Source organism: Mobula birostris, chromosome 15 (assembly GCF_030028105.1).
Source record: "Mobula birostris isolate sMobBir1 chromosome 15, sMobBir1.hap1, whole genome shotgun sequence".
In the NCBI taxonomy this organism is placed as follows: Eukaryota; Metazoa; Chordata; class Chondrichthyes; order Myliobatiformes; family Myliobatidae; genus Mobula; species Mobula birostris.
The window spans coordinates 5276994-5304627 of NC_092384.1; the positions used below are offsets into that span (position 1 = coordinate 5276994).

General features: G+C 44.7%; 1 protein-coding gene across 9 annotated transcripts in view; it reads right to left on the reverse strand.

Moving 5' to 3' along the window:
* Positions 1-27634, reverse strand: part of hydin (HYDIN axonemal central pair apparatus protein) — a 981559-nt gene that overhangs the window by 394070 nt on the left and 559855 nt on the right. For all 9 annotated transcript variants that reach the window (XM_072279252.1, XM_072279251.1, XM_072279249.1 and 6 more), the window contains 3 exons: positions 13062-13198; positions 10311-10438; positions 3338-3532 (listed from right to left, as the gene is read on the reverse strand). In XM_072279252.1, coding sequence (XP_072135353.1) covers positions 3338-3532; positions 10311-10438; positions 13062-13198 — 460 coding nt within the window. The remainder of the gene's footprint in view (positions 1-3337; positions 3533-10310; positions 10439-13061; positions 13199-27634) is intronic.

Here is a 27634-nt window from a genome sequence, read left to right on the forward strand (position 1 = left end):
AAAAATCTTCTCATAATCATCTGGGGATATGCTTAAATCAGAGAGCTGCCTCACTGTCTAAGCAACCAATTGCCTGATGCAATGTTACTAAAATATTCATACATTTATCTAATGCCCTGACTGCTCCATCACAATCCTTGTACATCCCCTTCCATCAGAAGCGCAGACACAACCAATGAGAGTTGCTGATTATCCTGCAAGTGATGAATCATGTAAGTGTAGGGTTCTCAGTAATATTAACTGTAATGTTAACTGTTAAGGCTAACAAAATGGCTTCTCTGTAATGTTAAATGATGAGGTAATGTTTCTCTGTAGCTGTGATGTTTGGGTTAAAGTTACAGATAAAAGGGAATTATGACCTGTTATGCTATCTTGTATGGTGGGACCGAGAGAGAGTTCGCGGTCTTTTCAGCGAGGCAAGCGATGAGAAAGGGTGAATGCGGGAGCGGCTGGCGGTTCCCGGACGGTGGATACTGGAATTCCACGGTTCGGATGCTGTCGGAGGTTTGGAGGTCGATTGTGGATTGATTGTCTGATATTTTACGTTGTGGGTTTGTACCGGGGTGTGTTACACAGCATCTACGCAAATGTAGACACAGTTTGGCGGGCAGATGGCAGATTCCCCTGGACAAACGTGAGTTGATAGAGCTGAGTGTTACATAAGCAATACTCTGAAGAAGCAGGAAAGATAGCAAGGTCAGAAAATCTGGCTGAAACATTCAAATCCCTCACCAAGGGTAGACCTGTAACAACACTTTTAACTAAGCTCTCTGAATCCTGAAGGCTGAGCTGCCCAGACAGAATGTGTGGCAGGTGGTAAGTGAACTAACATGAAGAACTCATCTACTTGACTTTGTCATCACCAGTGTATCTGTGGGAATAAGCTGTCCTTGAGACTGGAGGTCTGCATTTTCAGGTTTCAGTATCTTCTGCCCGAAGAAGAAAGAAGAGAGAATGTCCACAGTGTTTGAGGTCTTTCATTATGCTGACTGCCTCCCTAAGGCAGTGAGAAGTGTAGATGGAGCTCAGGGACAGGAGACTCCACAGCTCTGTGTGGTTCCTTGTGGGGTGGGCTGAACAGTTGCCATGCTAAGCCGTTATGTATCCAGATAAGATCCACGCTAAGCCGTTATGCATCTGGATAAAATCCACACTAAGCCGTTATGCATCCGGGTAGGATCCACGCTATGATACTTAGATAAAAATTGTAAGGGTCGATGAGAACATGCCAAATTTCTTTAGCCTTCTGAGGAAATAAAGGTGTTGGCAGGTTTTCTTGTCCATGACATAAATGGGGAGGAGAAGATGGCGGCGCGACGCAGCACACGCGGCCACTCCAAAATTATATTGTATTTGTTAAATATGTACCATGCACAATCCTGATTTGATGGAGACAGATGTGAGAAGCATGGAGGAACATCTGGAGAAACTTCTGAAATGTCTGGTTCGCTGCCGCTGTTACTGTGCGATCGAGAATCTCCAGAGGGGAAGGCCCCAAATCCTCGGCTCTGTCTATTGCCTGTTGCCGGGGCCGGGGTCGAAGTGCTCAGCAAAGATGGTGCTCGGTGCTCGGTGTCGGAGGGCTGGTCGGAGGCTCGAATTTTTCAGACAGACTCAAGAGTCGGCTGTGGTCGGGTGCTTCCAGGGTGCTGCATCGGCAAGTTTGTGGCGCTGGAAGCTCATGGCAGGAAGAGAGTTTCTCTTCTTTCTACCGTCTGCGTGAGATGATGGGACTTTCGAGAGACTTTGAGACTTTTTTTTAACCATGCCCATGGTCTGTTCTTTATCAAATTATGGTATCGCTTTGCACTGTTGTAACTATATGTTATAATTATGTGGTTTTTGTTAGTTTTTTTAGTCTTGGTTTGTCTTGTGTTTCTGTAATATCATTCTGGAGGAACATTGTACCATTTCTTAATGCATGCATTACTAAATGACAATAAAAGAGGACTGCGTGTCCTCATAATCTAAAAAAATCTAAAATGTGGTCGGACCCGGACAGGCAATTGGTGATGTTCATGTCTAGGATCTTGACACTGTCACCCTCTCGTTCCCAACACCACTGATGTGACAGGGACATGTGCACTGTCTTCCTTCCTGAAAAAGATGGCTAGTACTTTTGTTTTGATGACATTGAGAGAAAGGTTGTTGATATGACACCATGTCACTAAGCTTGTTATCGCCTTTCTGTACTCCAAATCTCATTATTATTTGAGATACGGTCATCTTTAACCCAGTTACAAATACAAACTGAAACTAAACTGCATGGTCTATGAGTGACCTCTTCTGTGTCTTATTATCCTTCCCTCTCCTAATAGAGTCATTGGGTCATAGAGCACTATCACACAGAAACGGATCTGTGCCAAGCTGTTGTTGTGCCTAATCCCATTAGAGATTTATAGAGCACTATCGCACAGAAACAAGCTGGAAGTTAACTCTGGTTCATGAAAAATACAAGGCTTATGCAGTACGACAGGTACCTATAAAGGTTGCTGCAACCCGGCGAAGGATTACATGTGATAAACAGTGAACCTAGCATGCAGTTGACAGTGCTAAACAATCTAGGTGCGAATGGAGGTGGGTTATTACTAGCTAGTGGAAGGAAGATCCTCTACCTTCAATAGAATACTGAAGTCGAGTGTGGGGCTGCTGAAACCATGTTCCTCCAATCACACAGCAGCTTCAGGTCACAGGGTCATGTGGGTTGGAAACAGCCCAACATACCTGTACATCAACCACCCTTTCACACTAACTTAGGTCCTTCAGTACAACACGTCTGCACTGATCATCAGCCACCTCTTTTATTCGCCCTACAATTCCATCAGTTCCCTCCAAATTCTACCACTTACCTGCACAATAGCAGCAATTTACAGCAGACAACTAACCCACCCATGTGCACAGCTTTAGAATGTGGGAGGAAACCAGAACACCAGGGAAACATCATGCGGCCACAGGAAAGAAGTGCGTACTCCACACTGCCAGCAGCGGCAGCTCACTGGAGATGTAAGGCAAGCCCCAGTGCTCTATGATAGTGTTCTAAAGGTTTTACAAGTTGCAGCTCTGTGTTGCCCTAAAATATAACTGTCAGTGCCTCATGGCTTGAGATCTGAATGCTGGAGATACCTGCCCCAGAATAAGGTGGAAATACAATCACAGAATGATGCAGAATTTCAGGAAAACAACTCATCACCACCTGCACAAGCCTGATTAGTGTCTGAATTTCGGAATGGGTTTATGATAATCTGATATTTATGACACTCAGATATAGAATTGTACACAAGTTTAAAATTTCTTGGTAATTAAATGTCACAATTAAAGAAAAATGAGATTTTATCACCTTTTGCTTCACAACACTGGTATCAGTAAAAGACCATTCGCAGGGGACTTGCAGGTGATTGTACAGTTGAATAGTTATAACTTGACATTGCCCACAGTGCACGGTGCCGAAGTCCAGTTGCTCACTGGAGACAGTCAGGTCTGGCTCTGTCACTGTAGCTTGCAGCATGACTTTCACTGTTGGTCCACCTACAACCTGAACAACGAATTAGAAATATAACCAAACAGTCCAATACACTTTGTCCACCTTCTCCCTTTTTCACTCCAACCTTCTCTGAACAAGGTTCCAACACTAGTACACTGAAAGAACTAAAGCTTTAGGATTTCTTGCTTTCTAAGTGTATTCTCCCAATCCGTATTGCTCCTGAGGAAAAAGGAGCAATTTACCTTTTGGATTTTAGATTTGATTAGATTCTTGTCATATATACACCAGGATGCAATGAAATTCCTTGTTCGCATGAAGCTCACAAAGTGAATGGCTTATATGGCGATAATAAATACAATTTACACGTGGTGACAAGATCGTAGTGCAAACAAAAAACTAAAATGACAACTCTGCCTCTGAGAGGCAGAGCTATGAACATGAGAATCTGGCAGCACCACTCAGAAAGGAGTATGACGGAGGTGAGAGGTTCAGGAGTTTGACAGCAATAGGGAAGAACCCATTCTTCAGTCTCAACATCTGGGCTTTCAGGGTCCTGCATCTTTATTTTGAAAAACAGCAAAGTTGGCCGAGATTTGCTATGTAGCTGTCAATGATGTACAAATGGTTAAGTTTCACTGATCATTGCTGATTTAAACAAGAATATTCTTTCCTGCCAGTTTTTGTGCCCACGACCAGGTGGTCAGTATTTTTTCACACTGAATTGTTCATCAACCCACTACCAGCAGCCATGTTAGTATGTTTTATTTATTCATTCCAGGGGTGTGGGCTTCACATCTGAGCCAGTATTTAACTACCCATCTCTAAATGTCCTTGAGAAGGTGCCAGTGGGCTGCCTTCCTGAACCACTAGAGTCCTTGAGGTGTGGCAGTACCCACAGGGCTGTTAGGAAGGCAGTTCCGGGGTTTTGACACGGTGATAGTGAAGGAACGGTGATATATTTCCATGTCAGGATGGTGTGCAACTTCCAGCCAGTGGTGCTCCCTGTGCTTTTGCTGCCCTTGTCCTTCCAGCTGGTAGAGGTGGTGGGTTTGGAAGGTGCTGTCTAAGGAGTCTGGGGGAGTTGCTGCAGTGAGTGAATGGTTGTGGATGGGTGTCTATCAAGTGAACTGTTGTGTCCTGTAGGGTATCAGGTTTCTTGCGTGCTGTTGAAGCTGAACTACAAGCCAAATGGAGAGTGGTCACTCACACTCTTGAATGGAGCCTTGTAATTAATTGATAGACACGTTTTGGGGAGCTGGAGGCTGAGTAACTTGCCCCAAGATTCCCAGTCTTAAATGGGCCATTTCTCTTCTTGGAATACTCACCAGAAGAATCTACATGTTCCTTCCAAAAGGTTTTCCATGTGTCTCTTTTACCTTGCTCGCTGGCTTCCATTTCCCTTTTTGATTTTGATAAGACATGAATCCTTCTCTGCAATGTGTTTTGTCGCATTGCAGTTCTGATGAAAAGTCAACAGCCTGAACAAACAGCTCAATCTCTCCCTGCACAGTGGCTGCCTCCCACTTCCACTCTACCCTTCCTATCTTTGCCTTGCTACACTCTTCAATGAAGCCCAACACAAGCTTCGGAAATGGCACTTTCAAAGACTTTGCAGCACCCAATACTCGACATGAGTTCAACAATTTCAAGTAGTTAGTTCTGACATAAAACACAAACTGCTAGAGAAGAACTCAGTGGATCACACAGCATCTGGACAGGGAAAAGAGGCCAACGTTTCTGGTGAGAGCGGATAGGGAGGGTTCACGTATCACTTTTTCTATTTCTCAGAGTATATCACTACTAGCTTCTGCATACCCACTTATCACCCTCTCCCCCCACTCCCTCACTCCATTTGAACCTCTTTTATCTCCTTTGCCTGCTTCCACCTATCAGCCACCTAGCTCCATCTCCCAGATCCACACTCACCTCCCTCAGCTGGCTCCCTCTGCATTATCCACATCATTTCTAGGCCCATGCATCATCCCTCCACATCTGCTCTTTACACCCTGTCCACTAGTGCTGGTGACTGGTCTTCCCCCAAAACATCAGCAATTCCTCTCCCCTCCCCCTACCGAGGCTGCATACCACCAGCAGATGGCTTGTTGCTCCAGATTACAGCATCTGCAGTCTTTTGTGTCTCCATAGTTCTTATGTAACATCATTGCACCTTCAGTACTACATGATTTCTTTTCTCTTTACTCATAAGATATCTGACCAGCTGAGTATATTTTAGATTCAGGATTCTAGATACTTGATAGTGTGGAGGAGCAGAGGGATCTGGGGGTACATGTCCACAGATCCCTGATAGTTGCCTCACAGGTGGATAGGGTAGTTAAGAAAGCTTATGGGGTGTTAGCTTTTAAAAGTCGAGGGATAGAGTTTAAGAGTCACAGGGTAATGATGCAGCTATATAAAACTCTGGTTAGGCCACACTTGGAGTACTGTGTCCAGTTCTGGTCACCTCACTATAGGAAGGATGTGGAAGCATTGGAAAGGGTACATCGTTCAAGTCAATAGTGTAAATTCTGGAAGAGCCCGACTCCAAAAGCTGATCCCTGGCTGGAATGTGCAAATACACGAGTAAAGAAACCCTATCAAGAGTATTTTTAAACTGATGAGAGTCGTGGTACAGACTGGGAAAATTGAACTTTCATGTAGCAAATTAAGCAGCTCTACAGAGAACCAGCTAGCCTGGCAATGAAAGAAACCTGTCTATGCTGTCTTGATCTGTAAAATTGACAGTATATCCTAACTACCTGTGGAAAAATTGTGAAAGATAAAACACTGAGCAAGATTTGAAAAGGTTCCTTCTCTAGGTTTCAAGTTTCATGGTTTCAAGGTTTCTTAAAGACTTTTCTCTAACTTCTCAGGGTTTTCTTTTTCTGATCATTTCCAAGGCTTTCAATGTGTTTAAGCTTTCTCAATGACTCCCAAGCTTCCCCCTGAGCACCACCCGATGTCCCTTGATCTAACTCGAGCTTCCCTGGTCTCTCGGCCCCTCAGGATTCCCAGGCCTCTCTCAAGTCCCCCAGGTCTCTTGAGTTTTCAGGTCTTCCTGGGCCAGCAGGTGCCAGCTATAGAGAAGAGGGGTGTCCTGCAGTGACTTCTTCAGGCTTATCCAGGGCATCAGAGCTTTAGCTTCTGTTGTTCTTAGATTAACTGAATTGGGTAATTATTGCTAACAGTTGGTTAACTGGTGGTTAACAGTTATTAATGGTTTAAGAGTTCCTTGCGTTTTTCTTGAGCGACTCGCTTTGTAAGTTCAGGGATTCTGTGTTAGTTTTATTGTTGAAGCAGATGCCTGATTAGCTGCAATCGGAGGGACCTCATTATGAGAGTGATTTTTCTCATGGTATCACATGGTTCGAGCTACCTCTGTATGAGCTCTTGTTTCTGGCTGTCAAGGAGGCCCTGGAGGAATGGAATGGCTGGAGGGGGCAGAGCATCCATTCTTGGTCTGGACAGATCACAAGAACTTCTCCTATATTCAGGATGCAAAGAGACAATTTTAGTGGGCATCTATGTCCCAGGATGTCCATGACTTTGTATCTGCCTGTCTCACCTGTGCTCGGAATCAGGAATCACGCCAGCGTCCTGCGGGTTTGTTATGCCCACTGTCTGTACCCCACCACCCATGGCCCCACCACTCAGTAGATTTCATCACTGGTCTGCCCCTGTCTAATGGAAACACCACCATTTTGGTTGTTGTGGATCGATTTTCCAAGGCTCCATGCTTCGTCGAGCTCTATGACGACTTACCGATGCTCACCACTAAAATCGAGGCTCGAAGGTTGCAACTAGTGGTGCACTGTCTATGCCACCCCAAGCTACCTGCCAGCCTAGTCATCATATGGGAGCTCAAGCACGGGAGGATGAACCCTGGGCGCCCTCCCAAGACTATGGTCAACACGCTCCTAGAAGACAGCGGCGTGGCTAATGTAGATGAACTGAACACACTGATGAGGGAGAGGGAGAAGTGGAGAGTCCGTCATCGTGCCCGACGCCGGCCCCCTAGGCCTGAGTCAACATAGCAGTAGTAGCAGTTTCCAAGGCTGCCCACTTCATTGCCCTTTCCAAGCTCCCATCGGCTGGTGAGACTGCCATACTCATGTTTCAGCATGTGGTCAGGCTCCATGGCTTCCCTCAATACATGGTGTCTGACTGTGGACCACGGTTCACTTCCCGTTTTTGGAAGGCTTTCTGCTCTCTTGTAGGGGCCACGGCCAGCCTCTTGTCAGGCTTCCACCCCCAATCTAATGGCCAGACTGAGAGAGTGAACCAGGAGTTGGAGACAACCCAGCGTGGTCTTGCCTCTTCCAACCCCACGTCCTGGAGCCCCCAATGGGCAGAGATCACCCACAATAACCTCCAGTCGTCCTCCACTGGTACGTTTCCCTTTGAATGGCAGAAGGGATTTCAGGCCCTGCTCTTCCCTGATCAGGAGATCGACACAGGAGTTCCTGCTGCTGAACAGCTGATCCAGCGCGTGAAGCAGCATTCCTGTCAGGCTGTCGACAGGTAAGGCCATTCAAGCCGGGAGAGAAGGTCTGGTTGTCATCAAGGGATCTTCCCTTGAAAATCGAGAGCCGGGAATTGGCACCGCGCTACGTGGGACCGTTTGTAGTGGAAAAGGCTGTCAATAAGGTGTCCTATAGACCGCGTCTACCAGCGTCACTGAAGATCCACCCAGTATTCCATGTTTCCCAGCTCAAGCCGGTTACTACCTCTCCTCTGGCCCAAGTCACCCTACCTCCCCCTCCTCCCCGCGTGGTAGATGGTTCCTTTGTCTATACTGTGCGGCGCCTCCTGGCATCTCGCCGGGTACGTGGTAAGGTCCAGTCCCTTATGGACTGTGAAGGGTATGGCCCAGAAGAACATACTTGGATCCCGGCAAAGGACATCTTGGACAAGTCGCTGATCCGGGACTTCTAGCCGACACAGATCTGTGGCACCTCAGGGTCTGCACCCAGAGAGGGGGGCCCCTGTCACATCCACGGATTCGGCAGCGCAGTAGATACGGCAATTGCGCTTGTCAGCTAATTACTATTTAATCGTGATGGTATTTAACTCCATACTTGTCGTCGTAGTACTTGTTGAGACTTGGACATGGACACAGCAATGCTTTTCTGCCTGCATTCCGCCTTGCCTGAGAAATTGGATAGTCAGGTCAACTGACTCTGAAGACTAGCGGTACTTGTGTTATTCTTAGTTGTTCTTTTCAGCCGCAGTGTAGGCTTTGTTCGCCATTTGAGAGTCTTAACTCACGGTTCTGTTTGGCCTAGAGCTTATTGTTTCCTTTTCCCTTTAAAACTGTTTGTATTAAAGTCTGTGAAATATCGACTTGCTTTAGCGTCTCTCACTCCGCACTTGGCCATGTCCGCACTGGGTGACAGATACAAAGTCATCATCCTGTATGTCCCAACACTGTTTATACCATATATCTGTGAGAACATAAATTCTTAATCTCTCTCTGCATTCTGTGGTGGTGCAGGACAGTCAAGCCACAGGGCTACGACACAATAGTTAATATCAAGGGATGTATGAGGAGTATCAGGCACTAAATACTCTTTAGTACGTGATGCTGAAATCAACTTTATACTGTGGTGTCATGGTCCGGTCCGTGAAGTCTGCATTCCAGTTCACGGTCCGGTCCATCAATCCTTGCTCTAGGTTTTCCTACCTACCCTGTCTAGCTGCACTAATTGGCAGCTGATTCTCGTTGGGACTGGCTGCATAAATACCTCCAGAGACCAGGGCATGGCTGCTGGATTGTTCTTGTCCTTACTCCTCATATCCCTTCCCCTGCCTTCTGTTGCCTCGCCTGAAGCTCTTGTCTTGCCTTGCATTGCCTGAAGCCTTGCCTTGTCTTGCTGGTAACTCTGGCCTCGTCTCACCTGAAGTCTTGTCTTGGAGCCACCCTGAACCTAGCTCCCTTCCTGTCCCTTGCCTCCGTCAGATAAGCCAGGCCAGATTGACGTTACCCTGTGGTGGGTCCTGTCCTTTCCTGTCCCTTGCCTCCGTTGGGTAAGCCAGGCCAGATTGCCGTTACCCTGCGATGGGTTCTGTCCCTTTCTGTCCCTTGCCTCCGTCGGGTAAGTCAGGCCAGATTGCCGTTACCCTGTGGTTGGTTCTGTCCCTTCCTGTCCCTCACCTCCGTCGGGTGGACATCGCGCCCTGCCCAGGAGAAGCTTTAAGACCCCAAGCCTCAAGCCTCACCCCAAGCCAAGCTTCAAGACCCCAAGCCTCAAGCCTCACCTCCAGTCTCTGATCTCATGCCTCGCCTCCAGTCTCTGATCTCAAGCCTTGCCTCCAGTCTCTGGTCTCAAGCCTCACCTCCAGTCTGAAGACTCCAGCCTTGTCCCACCTGCCAGCCAAGTCACGTCCTTGCCTAGTTCTGGGGTGCGAGCCAGACGCAAGACCCAGGTTCTGGGTCCTTGCCCAGTCTCTGGCTCGGAGTCCAAGCCGGGGCTCCTAGCTCTCTTGTCCAGTCCTGTTTTCCCGGTTTTTGTGTCCATGTCCTAGCCCTCATCCTGTATCCTAGTCCTGTCCCTAGTACTTCAGTGTCTGTGTCCTGCACTTGGGTCCGTTCCCAGACTCCTCCTTATGACATGTGGTGGTGTTTGGAAGTCAAAGATTATAACAGCTATGTCTACATAAAGGAAATAGCTGCACCCCTTTTGAATTGTGCTGAACAGCCTAATAAACCAGGGATTCCAGAACAAGTAACACAACCCACCAACCACAAATCATTCCCTTCCAAGCCGTTAAGAGTTAAATAAAAACTGAATCTCAGGAAAAAACAGGAGTGATTGTTTCTTTTATAATGCACCTGTATTGATATCAAAGCCTTTGTGTATCCAGTACCAAGATTTGCACTCCGGGGATCAAACCGCACTTCAAAAGTCTCGGTTTCACAGCAGGGTAGATTCTTTACTCTATGTAGCTCAGTGCTGAAACCTACAACACAAACATCAGGTAGATCATAATAAACACATTCATCTCATTATTACCTAATGAACAATATGGTGAAAAACATTGCGCTTCCCCTATAATTCACTGGTGCATTTCTTCAGTACTATCACAAAAGAGAAGTTATATCTGGCACAACAAAGCGCATTCCAGTCACTGAATAATTCTGAATGAATCCTGATAGTTTATAATGATATATTACAGTAGATACCTCAAGACAAGTTCAAAGGCTTCAAAGGTACATTTAATGTCAGAAAAATGTATACATCATTTATCCTGAAATGCTTTTTTTTCTGCAACCATCCATGAAGTGCCCCCAAGGAATGAATGACAGTTAAATGTTAGAGCCCCGAAGTCCCCCCCCCAGCTTCCCTCCCTCGGGCAGCGAGCAATAATCACCCCTCAACCCAGCAGCAAAAACAAATCGGCACCCACCACCGAGCATTCAAGTGTGCAGCAAGTCACAGCAAATCACTTGCAGTACCCCAAAGATTACTCGTTCACCTAGTATTTGATATACCACTGGCTACCTCTCTCCCTAAAAATGAACAAAGAGGTGTCCTGTTTCACAGTTACAGGCTATAATACACACAAAATGCTGGAGGAACTCAGCAGGCCAGGCAGCACCTATAACAAACAGTCAACGTTTCAGGTCGACGCCCTTCATCAGGACGCAGAGAAGGGGCTCGGCCTGAAATGTTGACTGTTTACTCTTTTCCATAGATACAGTCTGGCCGGCTAAGTTCCTCCAGCATCTTGAGCACATTACTTTGATTTCCAACATCTGCAGATGTTCTCCTCTTTGTGATACAGGCTGTAATCTAATCATATGATCTGGATAGAAATGCAACTTTTTTACTGGCCTGTGTGGGTGTTATGGTTTTGCTTTTATGCAAAAATGATGAGACAGTACCAATGGTGCAACCTGCAAAATTCAATTCCCAGCTTCTGACATCATTCCCACTCTCACCATTCCCTGATTTTGCTTATCACCCATACGCTTCCCCTCCCCTCGACCCAGCTAAGTCCTGCCAGCTCTTGCTTCAGCCCTTCCCTTCATCTTTTTGTACTGGCTATCTCCCGTCTATCTGTCAGTCCAAATAAAACACCTTGACCCGAAACATCAACTGTCCATCTCCCTCCACAAATGCTGCCTGAACCACTGAGTTTTTCCAGTGTTTTGTACGTTACTCCAGATTCCAGTATCTGCATTCTCCTGTATCCCTTTCACAATTTGTGGTAAAATACTGTGGGGGAGGGGAGATCTCTGATGCTCCCCATCAAAGTAAATATCCCCTTGATTAGATAGCACCAAGGAAGGTCTATCTGACATAGGATTCTCTAAGTGCAGAGTCAGAAATTGAATTCAAATCGATCTTGTTTTCATGGTCTGACATAATGTGAAACTTGTTTTACGGCAGCAGTGCATAAAATTATTATGAGTTATAAATGTAACACCCTGAGAAAGGTTTCACTGCTAACAAAATGGTCTTTCTGTAGAAGCAGTGTTTGGGCTATGGTTACAGATAACGGGTGCTTTGGAATGTGAGCTGCGTCCTTTGTTCGGAGAAAGGTGAAGAGAGAAGATGCTGGACAGAACCAGTCGTAGGATTCGACCCGGTGGGGGATCGTGATTCGATAGAGCAAGTTGCTGACTTCGACTACGGATGGGTGAATATGTGTGACTTTTGGAAGAGTTGAGCTCCAACTTATGCACATTTGACTGTTGAATTACAATAGGCCCTTTTTGTTTTTTTTCTCTTTTCTTTAGTTAAGTTAAGATTCATAAATATGATTCCTTTAATCGCATGCAGTGTGCTGTCTGTTATTACTTGGCACTGAGTTGTAATAGGGTTGCATATTACACAGCATCCACACAAACTGCGTTTTGGGAGGTTGAGCCATCTCAATCTCACGTTTTTGGTGGGACAGGAGTGTGTATTCCCTAGACGTAGGCAGCCAAGGAAACCAGGGAGGTTTCATAACTAAATAGGGCAAAAATAAAGAATAACAAGGTAGTGTTCATGGACCATCTGGAAATCTGATGGCAGAGTGGAGCTTGTACCCTGGTCAGTTCTCAATGCTTAAATATGAAATTGAAAAATCCTTCACCCGTATGTTGGGTAAGGAAAAGTACAAGCAATAATTACAAATTCTGAGCAGCATAGATTAATACCAGGAAACTTTTCCCCAATACAGAAGTTTCTAAAACCAGAAAGCATGGGTTGCTGGTAAGGGAAGGAGGTTTAGAGATGATTTGAGGAAAAGTATTTTCACACAGGCAGTAATTTGAATCTGGATCACACTGCCTGAGGCGGCTATGCAGGTAGAGGCTCTTAGAACATTTAAGACTTCTGAGAGGCACTTGAATTACGGATGTACAGACCAAGTACTGCTAATTAAGGTTATTATAGGTAGGTACATGATGGACCAAGGGCCTGCTATATCACTTTAATCACACTAATTACTGGAACCAATTTCACAACAGTTACACTTACGTTTGTAAGTTCTGAGGAAGCGAGAAAGTATAATGTTTATGTTCCACAAAACAAATTCATTTGAGATTTGAAAGCAGCCATTAGCATGTATTATGTACACATTCCATACTTACCTGTATTCTTAAGAGCATGTTGGTCAGTGTGAAAGGATACTGGCAAAAATCCTGTATTTGTAATCTTGACAATATGTATCTTCACAGTGCCGAGGATTACAAACCCAAAATCCAGGAAAAACTCAGGCAGAGGACATCTGCAAACAGAAACTCCAGGTAGTTCCGATGGTCTTATGGAAACACATAGGTACAAAAACTTTGATTTCCAACGACAAAGCTCATCAATCCGTGACTCAGCATTGAATATGGGACAATGTGCTACAGAACTATCCTGTTCATTCTGTCTCTCTACTCTTTCTCTGTTGTACTGCATAACAATCCCAGAAAATCATAAAAATTCTTATGGATGCACTCAAATTACTTCTCCGCTCAAAGCTCCTCAGGCTAGGGGAATAAACCAAGAGCAATACTTAGGATGAAATTGTTTCTATATTAAATGCTATGAATTCATTGGCAAGGGAATATTTGTAAATTGTATATTTTGATTTGCTACGTTGGGTTCTCTATTTCCTCCCGACACAAATTGAGACCCATGTCTCCTGTCCTGGCCTATAAGGAGGTTGTTTTTCCCTCTGGTGTCATTTTTATGATGTTGTAAATGCTGCACTCCGTTCACAATCAATGAACAGCACCTTGCACCTGCTATGCACCCATTCCAGGCAGCATAAGCTAAAATAGTGAACAAGAAATACTTTTTGTCCTTCAGTACAAGATGTACTGTCACCTCAGAATCAGAATCAGGTTTAGTGTCACTGACATTTGTGGTAAAATTTGATGTTTTGTGACAGCAGTACAGTGCAGGGACAATTGCTATATTCCAATTAAAAAGAAATAAATATTGTAAGAGGGGATTAATGAGGTAGTGTTCATGCATTCATGGGCTCAGCCATAGACACACAAAATCAATCGGAGTTCAAAGTAAATTTATTATCAAGTACATACAGTATATGTCACCACATACAACCACAATCCATATTCCTGCAGGCATACTCAATAAGTCCATAAAAGAATAACAACCATAGTATAATCAATGAATAACCATGTCAGCTTGGGTGATCAACCAGTGTGCAAGAGACAACAAACTGTGCAAATACAAAAAGAAAGAAATAATAATAAATAAATATTAAGAACATGAGATGAAGAGACCCTGAAAGTGAGTGCACAGGTTGAGGGATCACTTTAACGATGAGGCAAGTGAAGTAGAGTGAAGATATCCCCATTGGTTCACCAGCCTGATGATTGAGGAGTAAAGCTGATGGTGTGAGTCCTGAGGTTCCGGTACCTTCTTCCTGATCCCAGCAGCGAGAAGACAGCATGTCCTGGGTGGTGGGAGTCCTTGATGATGGATGCTTCTTTCCTGCAACAATGGTCATGTAGATGTGCTCAATGGTGGGGAGGCCTTTACCTGTGATAAACTGGGCCGTATCCACAACCTTTTGCAGGATTTGCCATTCAAGGGCTTTGGTGTTTCCATACCAGGCTGTGATGCAGCCAGTGAAATTCACAGGAAGGTATTATTTCCTGCTTGACATTGCTGCCTGCCGTAACTCCAACAGTGCCCTTAGGTCAGCCGCAGAGTTAACAGCCAGGAGCCACCACTCATTAATGTTTTGCTCCCTTAGGCCTGGTGAATCTCCTTGTGATGCCTCCCTGCCACCCCTGCAGCTTCCAGTGGAGTTAGTCAGTCCCCCAATTTCTGTCCTTCCTCCTCAGCCACAGTCAAAAGCTGTCCTTTTCTGTCTCTTCAGCTAACTCTCTGGTGGCCCTCCTGAGCCTCGCTCCAGTCACTGCCATAACACAGAGTTAACTTGTCATCGATGCTTCGATGAAGCCCTGGCATCCTACCTCCACAGGGTAGGTGATGACCCTCCAGACAGCGTCCTTACACTCAGCTCTCAGGTCTGAGTACTTCAGCCTCTTCCACTTGTGGGTAGCCTCCACTCCTTCCTCCCATAGGATAATTAACTCATTGAGGAGGACTGTCTTGGCAGCCATGGACCACAGTACTATGTCTGGGTGGAGAGATGTGCTGGTGATTTCCATGGGGAACTGTAGCTGTCTGCTGAGATCTGCCATCATGTTCCACTTCTTACTGCCACTCCTCACCAGTGGCTTAGTGGACTCCCTCATCTCAATGACCTGTTGGGTTTTCTCCTGCTTGTACCCAGGCTGATCGATCTCTGTGGCAGCTGTAACGTCTTCCTGAAAAGGCCAGGAAGCCTCTGTCCTGACTGTAACTTCATTGCTCCAACCATCTGCCTTGCTTCATTGGGATGTTCTTGAAGGCTGCCACAAACATGTTGGGAGAGATGTTACCCTGTTGTAAAGTCTCAAAGCGAGAAGCCCATCTGGTGGTCACTAAAGTAATTGGAAACCAGATCTCTAACACAGTTGGGAATGAAAAGAACTTCATCACAAAATTGCTGAGCTGGTGAGGCTTAGATCCATAGGCATTTGCAAGATCCAGCCACAAGATGCGTAGGTCACCTTTCTCACGCTTGGCTTGTTGGATCTGGTCCCATATCAATGATGCATCCTCCAAACTTCCCAGGAAGCCTGGAACTCCTGTCTTCTGGCAGCTGGTGTTAATGTATTCATTGTCCGTGAGGGAGATGGTGATCCTCTTAGCCGTGACTGAGAAGAAAATTTTCCCCTCGACGTTCAGCAGTGCAAAACTCCTGAACTGGTTCATGGAACTGGAGTTCGGCTCTTTGGAGATGAACACTGCCACAGCTCTTTGCCACTCTGGTGTGATGTGCTGGATTCTCCAGGCAGTTCTCATTAAGTTCCACAGGATCTTTAGCACACAAGGTAAGTTTTTGTAAAGCTTGTAAGGAATTCTGTTCAGATGTGGCTCTGATGCTGACCTTGCCTTCTTGACAATTTCTCTGACTTCACTTAGTTTGGTAAGGGAGGCGTCAAACTGGACAGTTTGAGGAGCAGGACATGGAACTTTCCTTGTTGGATCACTGTACTAGTCCTTGATATGCTGCTCCAGCTCCTCTTTGGTGGGTTCCAGCTTCTAACAGCTGTCAGGTGTATTTGAAGGGATTACTTCGGTCCACAAGCCAGCCTTCTCCTGTGTTGCTTTCACTGTTGCCTTCGGACTAAAGCTTTATGTCCTTCTCCCCTTCTTCCCTTTTCTCTTAGGGTAGTGACTTGTTTGAGGTCAATTTTGCCAAATCTGTCTCAACACACCTCATAGAGGAAAGCTCCAAAGGAGTTAAGTTTGTCTTCCACTTGGCTGTGTAGCATCTGCTCTAGGATCAGGCTGAAGTCCATGTCCATTCCCGCCACTCGGCCATGTAGCGCGTGGTCTAGTATCAGGCTGAAGTTCATATCTATCCTCGTCACTTGGGCACTTTGTTCACCTTTGGCTACTTGACCTTGTACTTCCTTCCTAGTTTCTTCCTCACAGCTTTGCGGAGTGGCTGCACAGATGGAGGTGATGTCAGGCGTGTTTGTGTGCTCACACACAGGGGGCAGGGTTACCCTCTATATTGGGTCTTCTTCCCCTACCAACAAATCACTTCAGCAAGGTTGAGTCCTTCAGCTTGGTGGTTTTCTACCTGGCTTGGGGTCCCTCTTGTCTGATCTTCTACAGCAGTAAAAGGTTGCTATTGGCCTTTTCACCCCTGATGGATTTATAGTTCCCTATGTGTCATCACGTTCTCCCATCCACACCTGCACTTCCGAAGGATCTTTGTCTCAGTGTCCATATTCATTATGGTCATTGCCGTATAATCCATCCTTTTGGGTCCATATTTCATCCTGCCTCTAGGAGGGCCCTTGAGTTGTTTTCTCTTATTTGTCTTCATATTCATTGACAGATATTTCCAAGAGGCTACTGAATTGGGTGACTAACCACCCACTCCTGGTGCAGAGTTTCCTGCGGTCATCCAGTCTTCCCTGGACTCTAACTGCCCTTTCACGGTAGTCACTGGATACCCAGAAGTCTCAATGAGCTTTTCAGCATGATGCTGTCAATATACTCTCCATTACACATCTACAAAAGTTTTACACGTCATACCCAATCTTTGCAAATTCCTAAGGAAGTAGAGGCTCTGCTGTGCTTTCTTCATGATTATACTTACATACTGGGTGCAGGACAGGTCTCTTGAAGTAATTATTACACTGAGGAACTTAAAGTTGCTAACCTCTGATCCTCAGATGTGGACTTGCTCATAGTGCTCTGATTTTCTCCTCCTGAAGTCAATAATTAGCTCCTTGGTCTTGCTGACTACTCAGCCAGATTTTCAATCACCCTCCTATATGCTGATTTGTCACCACCTTTGATTGGCCATCAGCAAACTTGAATATGATATTGGAGATCTGCTTAGCCACACCATCATAAATGTGCAGGGGGCTAAGCGCACAGCCCTGTGCTGATGGAGATTGTGGAGGAGATGTTGTTGTCAATCCTAACTGACTGGGGTTTGCACATGAGGAAATCAAGGATCCAATTCCACAAGGAGGTATTGAAGTCAAGGTCTTGGTATTGAATGCTCAGCTTTAGTCGATAAATGGCATTCTGATATATGTATCTTTGCTCTCCAATTGTTCCAGGATTGAGTGAAAAGTCAATATGATGGCATCTGCTGTGGATCTGATGCTCCAGTAAGCAAATTGGAGTGGATCTAAGTAGTTTCTCAGGCATGCGTTGGTATGTTTCATCACCAACCTCTCAAAGCACTTCATCACTGTGTATGTAAGTGATAATGGATGACAATCATGGAGGCAAGTTAACATATTCTTCTTCGGCATCAATATAACTGAAACCTGACTGGTATGATTGAAGTGGTTGACTTGCACAGTTGTTTCCGAGAGGTAAGAATCTGGTAAGTTACTTCTTAATTTTTCATCGGTTACTACATAGTTAGTGCAGTGAGAATGGCTCCATGGGCTGTGTTGTGTCCTTTGAGTGAGATGTGGAAATTCCAGGAGACTTCCAGCCTCCTGGATGACCACATCTACTACAGGTGCGCCAAGCTGCATCTCCTCAGGGAATATGTTAAGGAACTGGAGCTGCAGCTTAATAACCTTCAGCTGATACGGGAAGCTGAGGAGTTGATAAATAAGAGCAACAGGGAAGTAGTCACCCTTAAGTTTCAGGAGGCTGGTACCTGGGTAACTGCCAGGAGGAGGAAAAGAATTTGGCAGAGAGTGCAGAGTAATCCAATGGCCACTCCCCTCAATAATAGATACAGTATATTGTTTTCGGTACTGTTGGAGATACAACCCACCAGGGAGAAGTTGCAGTGACGGGGTATATAGCACTGCAGCTCAGAAGGGAAGTGGGGTGGGGGAGAAGAAGACAGCAGTAGTGATAGGGAATTCCATCGTTGGAGGAGTGGACACGAGGTTCTGTGGACACCCGAATGGAGTGTTGACCCCACACCCAGGTGGCAGGGTCAGGGATATTTCTGATCATGTCAACGGTATTCTAAAGGGGAAAGATGAGCAGCCATATTAGTACCAATGATATAAGTATGAAAAAGGAGAAGGACCTGAAGAAAGAATTTGGGGAGCTAGGTACAAAGCTGAAAAGCATGACTTCTAGGATAGTAATCTCTGGATAGCTGCCTGTGCCACGCACCAGTGGGGGTAAGAATGAAATTAACTGCAAGATGAATGTGTGGCTGAGGAATTGGTGCAGGGTCAGGGTTTTGGATTTCTGGATCATCGGAATCTCTTCTGGAGAAGGTACGACCTGTACAAAAAGGATGGGTTACACCTGAACCGAAGGGGATCAATATCCTTGCAGGCAGGTTTGCTACAACTGTTGGGGGTTTAAACTAATTTGGCAGGGGGATGGGAAATTGAATGATAAGGCTGAGGATGGGACCATTGTTATACAAGCAGAGGCAGTAAGTAGTGAGACTGTCAGGAAGGACAGGCAGAGAGGGTCAATTTACATTCAGCGACATGAGTTGCAGTGTAACATGCCGACGGAATCAAGAAGGGTGATGAATACAGGACTGAAGTTACTATACCTGAATGCATGCAATATACAGAATAATGTAGATGTTCTTGAGCACAGTTAGAGATTCACAGGTATGAAGCTGTTTGCATCACTGAGTTATGGCTCACAGTAGATTGTAGTTGGGAGCTTAAAATTCAAGGATACACATTGTATCAAAAGGACGGACAGGTAGGCAGAGGGCGTGGCATGGCTCTGTTAGTAAAAACTGAAATCAAATCCTGAGAAAGAGGTGACATGGGATCAAAAGATGTAGAATCCTTGTGGGTAGAGTTAGGAAACTGCAATGGTAAAAGATCCTGATGGGAGTTATATACAGACCTCTGAGCCATAGTCAGGAGATGGACTACAAATTACAGTACAATGTGATGTGAGATAGAAAATGCATGCCAAATGGGCAATGTTACGATAGTCACAGGGGATGTCAGTATGCGGGTAGGTTGGGAAAACCAGGTTGATGGTGAGTTTGGATCCCTAGAGTGAATTTGTAGAATTCCTATGAGATGGGTTTTTTTAGAGCAGCTTGGGCTTGAGCCCACTAGGAGATCAGCTATTCTGGATTGCGTGTTAGGTAATGAACCAGATTTGATTAGGGAGTTTAAAATAACGGAAACCTTAGACAGTGATCATAATAAGAGAGAATTCAACCTGCAGTTTGAGAGGAAGGAACTAACATCAGATGTATCAGTATTACCATGAAGTCAAGGGAATTATGGAAGCATGAGAGAGGAGCTGGCCAAAGATGACAGGAAGGGGACACGAGCAGGAATGACAGCAGAACAGCAATGACTGGAGCTTCTGGGAGCAACTTGGAAGGTGCAGGATAGATACCTGACTGTGTCTGACAAGCTAAGTCAAAGCCACAATAAAAGCAAAAGAGAGGGCATATAATAGAGCAAAAAAGAGTTGAAAACTAGAGGATTGGGAAACTTTTAAAAAACAATAGAAGGCCATAAGGAGGAAAGAGTTGAAAATTTAAGGTAAGCTAGCCTACGATATCAAAGAGGATACCAGCAGATTTTTCAGATATATTAAGAGTAAAAGAGATATAAGAGTAGATCTCGGACCACTGGAAAATGACACTGGAGAGGTAACAATAGAAGAAAAGGAAATGATGAATGAACTGAATAAGTACAGTATTTTGTGTCAGTCTTCACTGTGGAGGGCATTAGCAGTGCTCTGGAAGTTCAAGATTGTCAGGGGGCATAAGTGAGTGCAATTGCTTTTACGAGGGAGAATGAGTTTGGGAAGCTGAAAGGTCTGAAGGTAGATAAGTCACCTGGACCAAATGGACCACACCCCAGGGTTCTGAAAATATCAGAATCAGAATCAGGTTTATTATCACCAGCATGTGTCGTGAACTTTGTTAACAGCCGCAGCAGTTCAATGCGATACATAATATAGAAGAAGAAGAGAAAAAAATAATAAAAAAATAAATAAGTAGAACAATTACAGCAAACGTACATTGACTGCATTAAAAATTGTGCAAAAATAGAAATATATATTTAAAAAGTGAGGTAGTGTTCACGGGTTCAATGTCCATTCAGAAATTGGATGGCAGAGGGGAAGAAGCTGTTGCTGTGTGTGCCTTCAGGCTTCTGTATCTCTTACCTGGTGGTAACAGTGAGAAAAGGGCATGTCCTGGGTGCTGGAGGTCCTTAATAATGGACACTTCCTTTCTGAGATACTGTTCCTTGAAGACGTTCTGGGTACTTTGTAGGCCAAGACCCAGGATGGGGCTGACTAAATTTACAACCCTCTGCAGCTTCTTTCAGTCCTACGCAGTAGTTGCTCCCCATACCAGACAGTGATGCAGCCTGTCAGAGGTAGCTGAAGAGATTGAGGAGGCATTAGTAATTATCTTTCAAGAATCAATAGATTCTGGCATGGTTCTGAAGGACTAGAATATTGCAAGTGTGTCTCCACTCTTCAAGAGGGAGAGAGGCAGAAGAAAGGACATTATAGGCCAGTTAGTCTAACCTCAGTGGTTGGGAAGATGTTGGGAATCGATTGCTAAGGATCAGGATTCAGGGCACCTGGGGGAACATGGCAAAACAGGACAAAGTCAGCAAGTTTCCTTAAGGGAAAATCTTGTGTGACTAATCTGTTGGAATTCTTTGAGGAAATGACAAGCAGAGCAGACAAAGAAGAATCAGTGGATGTTGTGTATTTAGATTTTCAAAAAGCCTTTGACATGGTGCCAGGCATGAGGCTGCTTACCAACATGAGAGCCCATGATATTACAGGAAAGATACTAGCATGAATAGAGCATTGGTTGATTGGCAGGAGGCAAAGACTGGGTATAAAGAAAGCTTTTTCCAACTGGCAGACAGTGAGTAGTGGTGTACCGCAGGGGTTGGTATTAGGACTGCTTTTTTTTGCATTACATGTCAATGAGCTGGTTGATAAAATTGATGTCCTTGTGGCCAAGTTTTCAAACGATATGAAGATTGGTGGAGGGTGGTAGTGGTAAGGAAACAGGGAGGCTGCAGAAGTACTTGGACAGATTCGGAGAATGGGCAAAGAAGTGGCAGATGGAATACAGTATCAGGAAATGTATGGTGATGGACTTTGGTAGAAGGGACAAAAACATAAACCATTTTCTAAATGGGGAGGACATTCAAAAATGAGGTGCAAAAGGATTTGGGAGTTCTCGTACAGGATTCTCTCAAGGTAATCTTGCAGGTTGATTTGGTGATGAGGAAGACAAATGCAATGTCAGCATCATCTCAAGAAGAAATGGCTAACATGAGAGGGCACCATTTTAAGGTGCTTGGAAGTAGGTACAGAGGAAATGTCAGGGGTAAGCTTTTTATGCAGAATGTGGTAAGTGCGTGGAATGGGCTGCTGGCAACGGTGGTGGAAGCAGATACAATAGGGTCTTTCAACAGACTCCTGGATAGGTACATGGAGCTTAGAAAGATAGAGGGCTCTGGGTAATTCCAGGTAATTTCTAAAGTAAGTATATGTTTGGCACAGCATTGTGAGCCAAAGGGCCAGTATCGTGCTATATCTTTTCTATGACTGGAATATTGTTAGATTAGATTAGATTATGAGGACACTCAGTCCTCATTTATTGTCATTTAGAAATGCATGCATTAGAAGATGAATCAACGTTCCTCCAGAATGATATCACAAGAAAACACAGGACAAACCAAGACTAAAACTGACAAAACCACATAATTATAACATATAGTTACAACAGTGCAAAGCAATACCATAAATTGATAAAGACCAGACCATGGACACGGTAAAAAAAAAGTCTCAAATTCCCGATAGACTCATCATCTCACGCAGGTGGCAGAAGGGAGAAACTCTCCCTGCCATGAACCTCCAAGCGCCACCAACTTGCCGATGCAGCAACATTGGAAGCACCCAACCGCAACGGACTCTGAGTCCGTCCGAAAACTTCAAGCCTCCGACCAGCCCCTCCGACACAGCCTCTCCGAGCACCATCCTCTGCCGAGCACTTCGACCCCACCCCAGCCGCCGAGTAACAAGCAAAGCCAGGGACTCGGGGCCTTCCCCTCTGGAGATTCTGGACCACACAGTAGCAGCAGCAGTGAAGCAGGCATTTCAGAAGTTTCTCCAGATGTTCCTCCGTGCTTTCACATCCGTCTCCATCAAATCAGGATTGTGTACGGCACCCTACTTGATAAATAACAGACATCACCACCGTAGTGGCCGCTGCGAGCTGCGTCGCGCCGCCATCTTCTCCTCCTGAATATTAAAACAAAGATGTCATGCTGAGGCTTTATAAAGCACTAGTTAGGCCTCATTTGGAATATTGTGAGCAGGTTTGGTCCCCTTATCCTAAAAACTATGTGCTGACATTAGAGAGGGTTCAAAGGTGGTTCATGAATTTGATGGCTCTAGGCCTGTACTCGCTGGAATTCAGACGAATGAGGTGGGATATAAATGAAACCCATCGAATGTTGAATGGCCTAGAAAGAGTGGATGCAGAGAGGATGTGTCCTATAGTGGAGGAATCTAGGACTAGAGGGCACAAACTCATAATAGAGGGATGTCCATTTAGAACAGAGTTGAGAAGGAATTTCTTTAGCCAGAGAGTGGTTAATCTGTGGAATATTTGCCACAGATAGCTGTAGAGGCCAGGTCACTTGGTGTCTTTAAGGCAGAGGTACTTAATATGTCAGGGCATGAAAGGTTACGGGGAGAAGACAGGAGAATGGGTTGACAGGGAAATGGACCAGACATAATCAAATGGCAGAGCAAACTTGATGGGTCGAATGGCCTAATCCTGCTCCTATTTCTTATAGCCTAAATGTAGGGATCATGATTAAGTAATTTACAGTTTAATGGAAATAGATTGGACAAGGCTGATAATGATAAAGAAATCCAGAGATCTCTAGTCAAATGCAGAAAAAAAGTCCCAAATAGGTTTTAATCCAGAGTTGTGAAAAGTAGCAGATTTGAAAGGAGAAGCAAGCAAAAGGTTCAGGTTAGGGTGGGGAGAGACAGTATATCCTGGATGGAGGTTCCAATGCACAGGAACACAAGAGGCTGCAGAGAACTGTAGGCTCAGCCAAATTCATCACAGGCACAACCCTCAAAGAAAATCTGCAGATGCTGGAAATCCAAGCAACACACACAAAATGCTGGAGGAACTCAGCAGGCCAAGCAGCATCTGTGGAGAAAAAGTAGAGTTGATGTTTTGGGCCAAAACCCTTCAGCAGGACCCTCCCCACCATCAAGGTCATCTTCAAGATGTGGTACCTAAAAAGGTGTCATCCATTACTAAGGAATCTCACTATCTGGGACATACCCTCTTCTAAATACTATGATCAGGGAGGAGGTAGAAGATCCTAAGACCCACACTTAATGACTCGGGAACAGTTTTCTGAGCAGTCCATCAATCTATGAAATTATCACATTATCCCTTTATTTTTGTACTATTTATTTTTGCAGTTTATAGTAATTTTATGTTTTTGCACTGTATGCTGTCACACAACAACCCATTTCATGTCACTGAAATCAATGATAATAATTGTGATTCCTGAACAACATCAACTAAAATTCTGTATTTTTTGAAGGGCAGACGCATCTTTCTTGCAATGTGCTCAGCAGAACTGCATATAGTGCTCCAGCTGAGTTTTAATTGTTATTGATAACGTTCCAACAAAACCCTCCTCCTCTTTATTCTTTGCCCTGAGTTTTAACTCCTGCCATCTTTATCTGCCACTCCACTTTCCTATTCCTATACACCTCCTGGTCTTCAACCATTAACCCTTTGTTTTACTCTTCCCCAAGGTATTGAGTCACAGCTCTCTGAATTCAGTTCCATTTGATGCATTTTGTCCAATTAACTATGCACCAGGGAGCTTTTTTCTCATCTCCTCAACTACAGACAATTTTAACATCCTTTTTTAATTTTTTTAACCATGTCCCCACATGCCATCTTGGATAGTGACAAGGAGCTGTACAGGAGTCAGACAAATCGGCTGGGGGAGTGATGCTGCAACAATAATCAATGTCAATAAAATCAATGAATTGACTGTGGATTTCAGGAAGGTGGGGTAGGAAGAACCAGTCCTCGCTGAGGGTGGGTCTGCTGTGCAAAGGGTGAGCAGCTTCACGATCCCTGGAGCCAACATCTCAAAGAATGTAGTTATTATCAAAATATATACTTATCACCACGAACCACCTTGAGATTCATTTTATGCAGGCATTCGCAGTAGAACAGAGAAATACAATAGAATAGAAAATAAGACACGCACAAAGACTGACAAACAATCAATGTGCAAAGGACGACAAACTATGCAAATTATATCTACAAATAATACTGAGAACTTGAGTTGTAAAGTTGTTGAAAGTGAATCCATAGGTTGTGGAATCAGTTCAGAGCGGAGGTGAGTGAAGATATCCACGCCGGTTCAGAAGCCTGATGGTTGAACTGTTTCTGAACCTGGTGGTGTGTGATTTCTTCTGGGCCCAACATGTTTATGCAATTCTGAAAAAGGCACAGTCAATGAACTCTTTTTTGATCTATTTTTGCGTCATGTATTTTTATGTATTCTTATTGTAATGTACAGTGATGATTATGTTTAGTACTGTACTGCTGCCACAAGGCCACTCATTTCATGAATTTGTCAGTGATAATAAACCTGATTCTGATGTCAGTCTCATTATTGACACACATCACATGGACAGCTTTTAAAGAATTTCACTGGAAACAGCTTCCTGCTGTCATCGACCACTTTCCCCACCCTTTGATGCTGAAACAATTTTACACCTAACTGGTAATTTGTTTCAGATCCATTACCTAACTTTTTGATCAATCAGCCATGTGGGACTATCGTCTCAAGCACTGATAAATGTATGCGAACTACATCAATTGTGCTATTCTCATCTCCACCAATTTGGATCTCCTTTAAAATGTAAGCCCTACAAAGATAAGAACTTTCTGTATCAAAATGACAATTAATATGTATCATAAAGATTCATAGTGCCTATTCTCCAGATTTCTTTTAAAAATCAACCTCCAGGGATTCAATTGGTTTCCAAATATCTGAGGTGGTTTTAGAACAGAGATGTGGAGGGATTTCTTTAGCCGAGGGATGGTGAACCTGTGGAACTCATTGCCACAGACGGCTCTGGAGGTCAAGTCATTGGGTATACTTAAAGCGGAGGTTGACGGGTTCTGGATTAGTAAGGTTGTCAAAGGTTACAGAAAGAAGGCAGGAGAATGTGATTGAGGGAATAATAAATCAGCCATAATAGAATGGCGGAGCAGGACTCGATGGGATGAATGGACCAATTCTGGTCCCACACCTTATGGTCCCTTTTTAAACAATGACGCATTTTTGCAAAATTGGACAATTGGAAAAAAGTGATGTTTTAATTCAATAGCTCAATTTACACCTCCCCACAATCTAAAAGTGTGTGTTCAGAACACCAGCATTGTGAGAGTCAATTGTAACATGGAAAATGAACTGTGGAGTTGCGTGGTATCAGCAAATGGAGGTAGATATTTGTCTCAAGAGAAATAAAATTAAAATTATGAATTTGTTCCTTAGCTACAAGCTAAAACAAAACTGAGTGTTGGCTAAAGCTTCAGAAAAGAAAATAATTTCCCATGTAGGGAATAGTACAGCCCATCTGTGCATAGCAACATTGCAAAATGAGAAGAAATGTGCCATTATTTCAAAGCACTATCCATTGGTTGGGGTGTATGGGGTGTCTAGGGAGGGGTAGCACCTCTGGTGGGGGGCCTGCCCTGCCCTTTTTCAGGACAGCTCGTCCACCTTTGGTCCCCACCTGGCGCTCAGCTCTCACCTGTGGCTCCAAGTAGCTGTAACACGTGCGGCGGCCACACCTCAGTAAACCGACTTGGCAGCCGGGCCAAACCGGGTGAGGGGAGCTGACAGGTCTTCGACCCTCAGTGAGGTAGGGGATCTGCCTATCCCAGCGTGTGAAGTCTGGCCATGGCGGATTCAGTGGAAGAGACCGATTAATGGTCCAACGGTCAAGAAGGCAGGCCAGCAGGCGTTGTGGAGCGCTAAGAGCATGACAAGGCACTCAGTGGTCCTGGTCATCCACTGCAAGAGCTGGTGATCTCTTTAAACTCTCCCGGCAGTAGGCAAAGACAAACCATTGCTGTAACCTGTCACGTACATGATTTCCCAGTATGTCAGAGCGGCGTGGAGGGAAATCGCCCCCCAACTGGAAATTCCAGATGCAACCTAACCACGACGACAATCCATTGGTTAGACTTTCAATAGCAATGTCTTTCTTATCTCTAGAGAGGAACTTCTCCATGCATGGATGAACCATGTTACAGAAAAAGAGTCGTACAAAACAAGGTCAAGCCCTTTGGCCCATCAACCTTCCTCTTACACTAGTCCCAGTTTAATTTCCCCACATTCTCAGCTCCAGCAGAATCTATCATATTTGGGGTATCTTCAATGGCCAATGAATCTACTCATGTTTAAGATGTGGAAGAAAACCAGAGCACCTGGATGAAACTCATGTGCTTACAAGGAGAATGAGTGCACTCTACACAGATTACACCAGAGGTCAGGGTCCAAAATTGGGTTGCCAGATGTGCCAGACAGTGGTTGTACTAGTTGTGCCACTGTGGCAAATGTTGTCCAGTAGTTTACGTAATAAATGGCATAGATAGGATGTTTCAGATATGAGGAGATACTGAATAGGGTCCGTTTGTTTCTCTTGGAGCAGAGCAAATAGGGGGGAACCAAAGAGGGATAAATATGATGAGAGGGATAGATGAGATAAGTTAGACAATAAGAAACTTCTCCACGATGGAGGGCATAGTTTTTAAGGATAGGTTTAGATGGAACCTGAAGAAGAAGTGTTTTCATATAGAGAATGGTTGCATCAGGACTAAACTGCCAGAGAAAGTACTGGTGTCTCATATTCTCACATTTAAGAAGCATCTGCATGGGCCTTTAAATCCACAAGGCACAGAAGCCTGTTGTCTGTGCCAGTAAATGAGGTTAGAACAGGATAAATGTTTGATGGTTGGTGGGTCAAGGGATCTATTTCTATGCTGGCCTGAGTCTATGACCCCTCGAGTAGTATTGATTAAGTGAAGGGGATCATTTATGGTGCA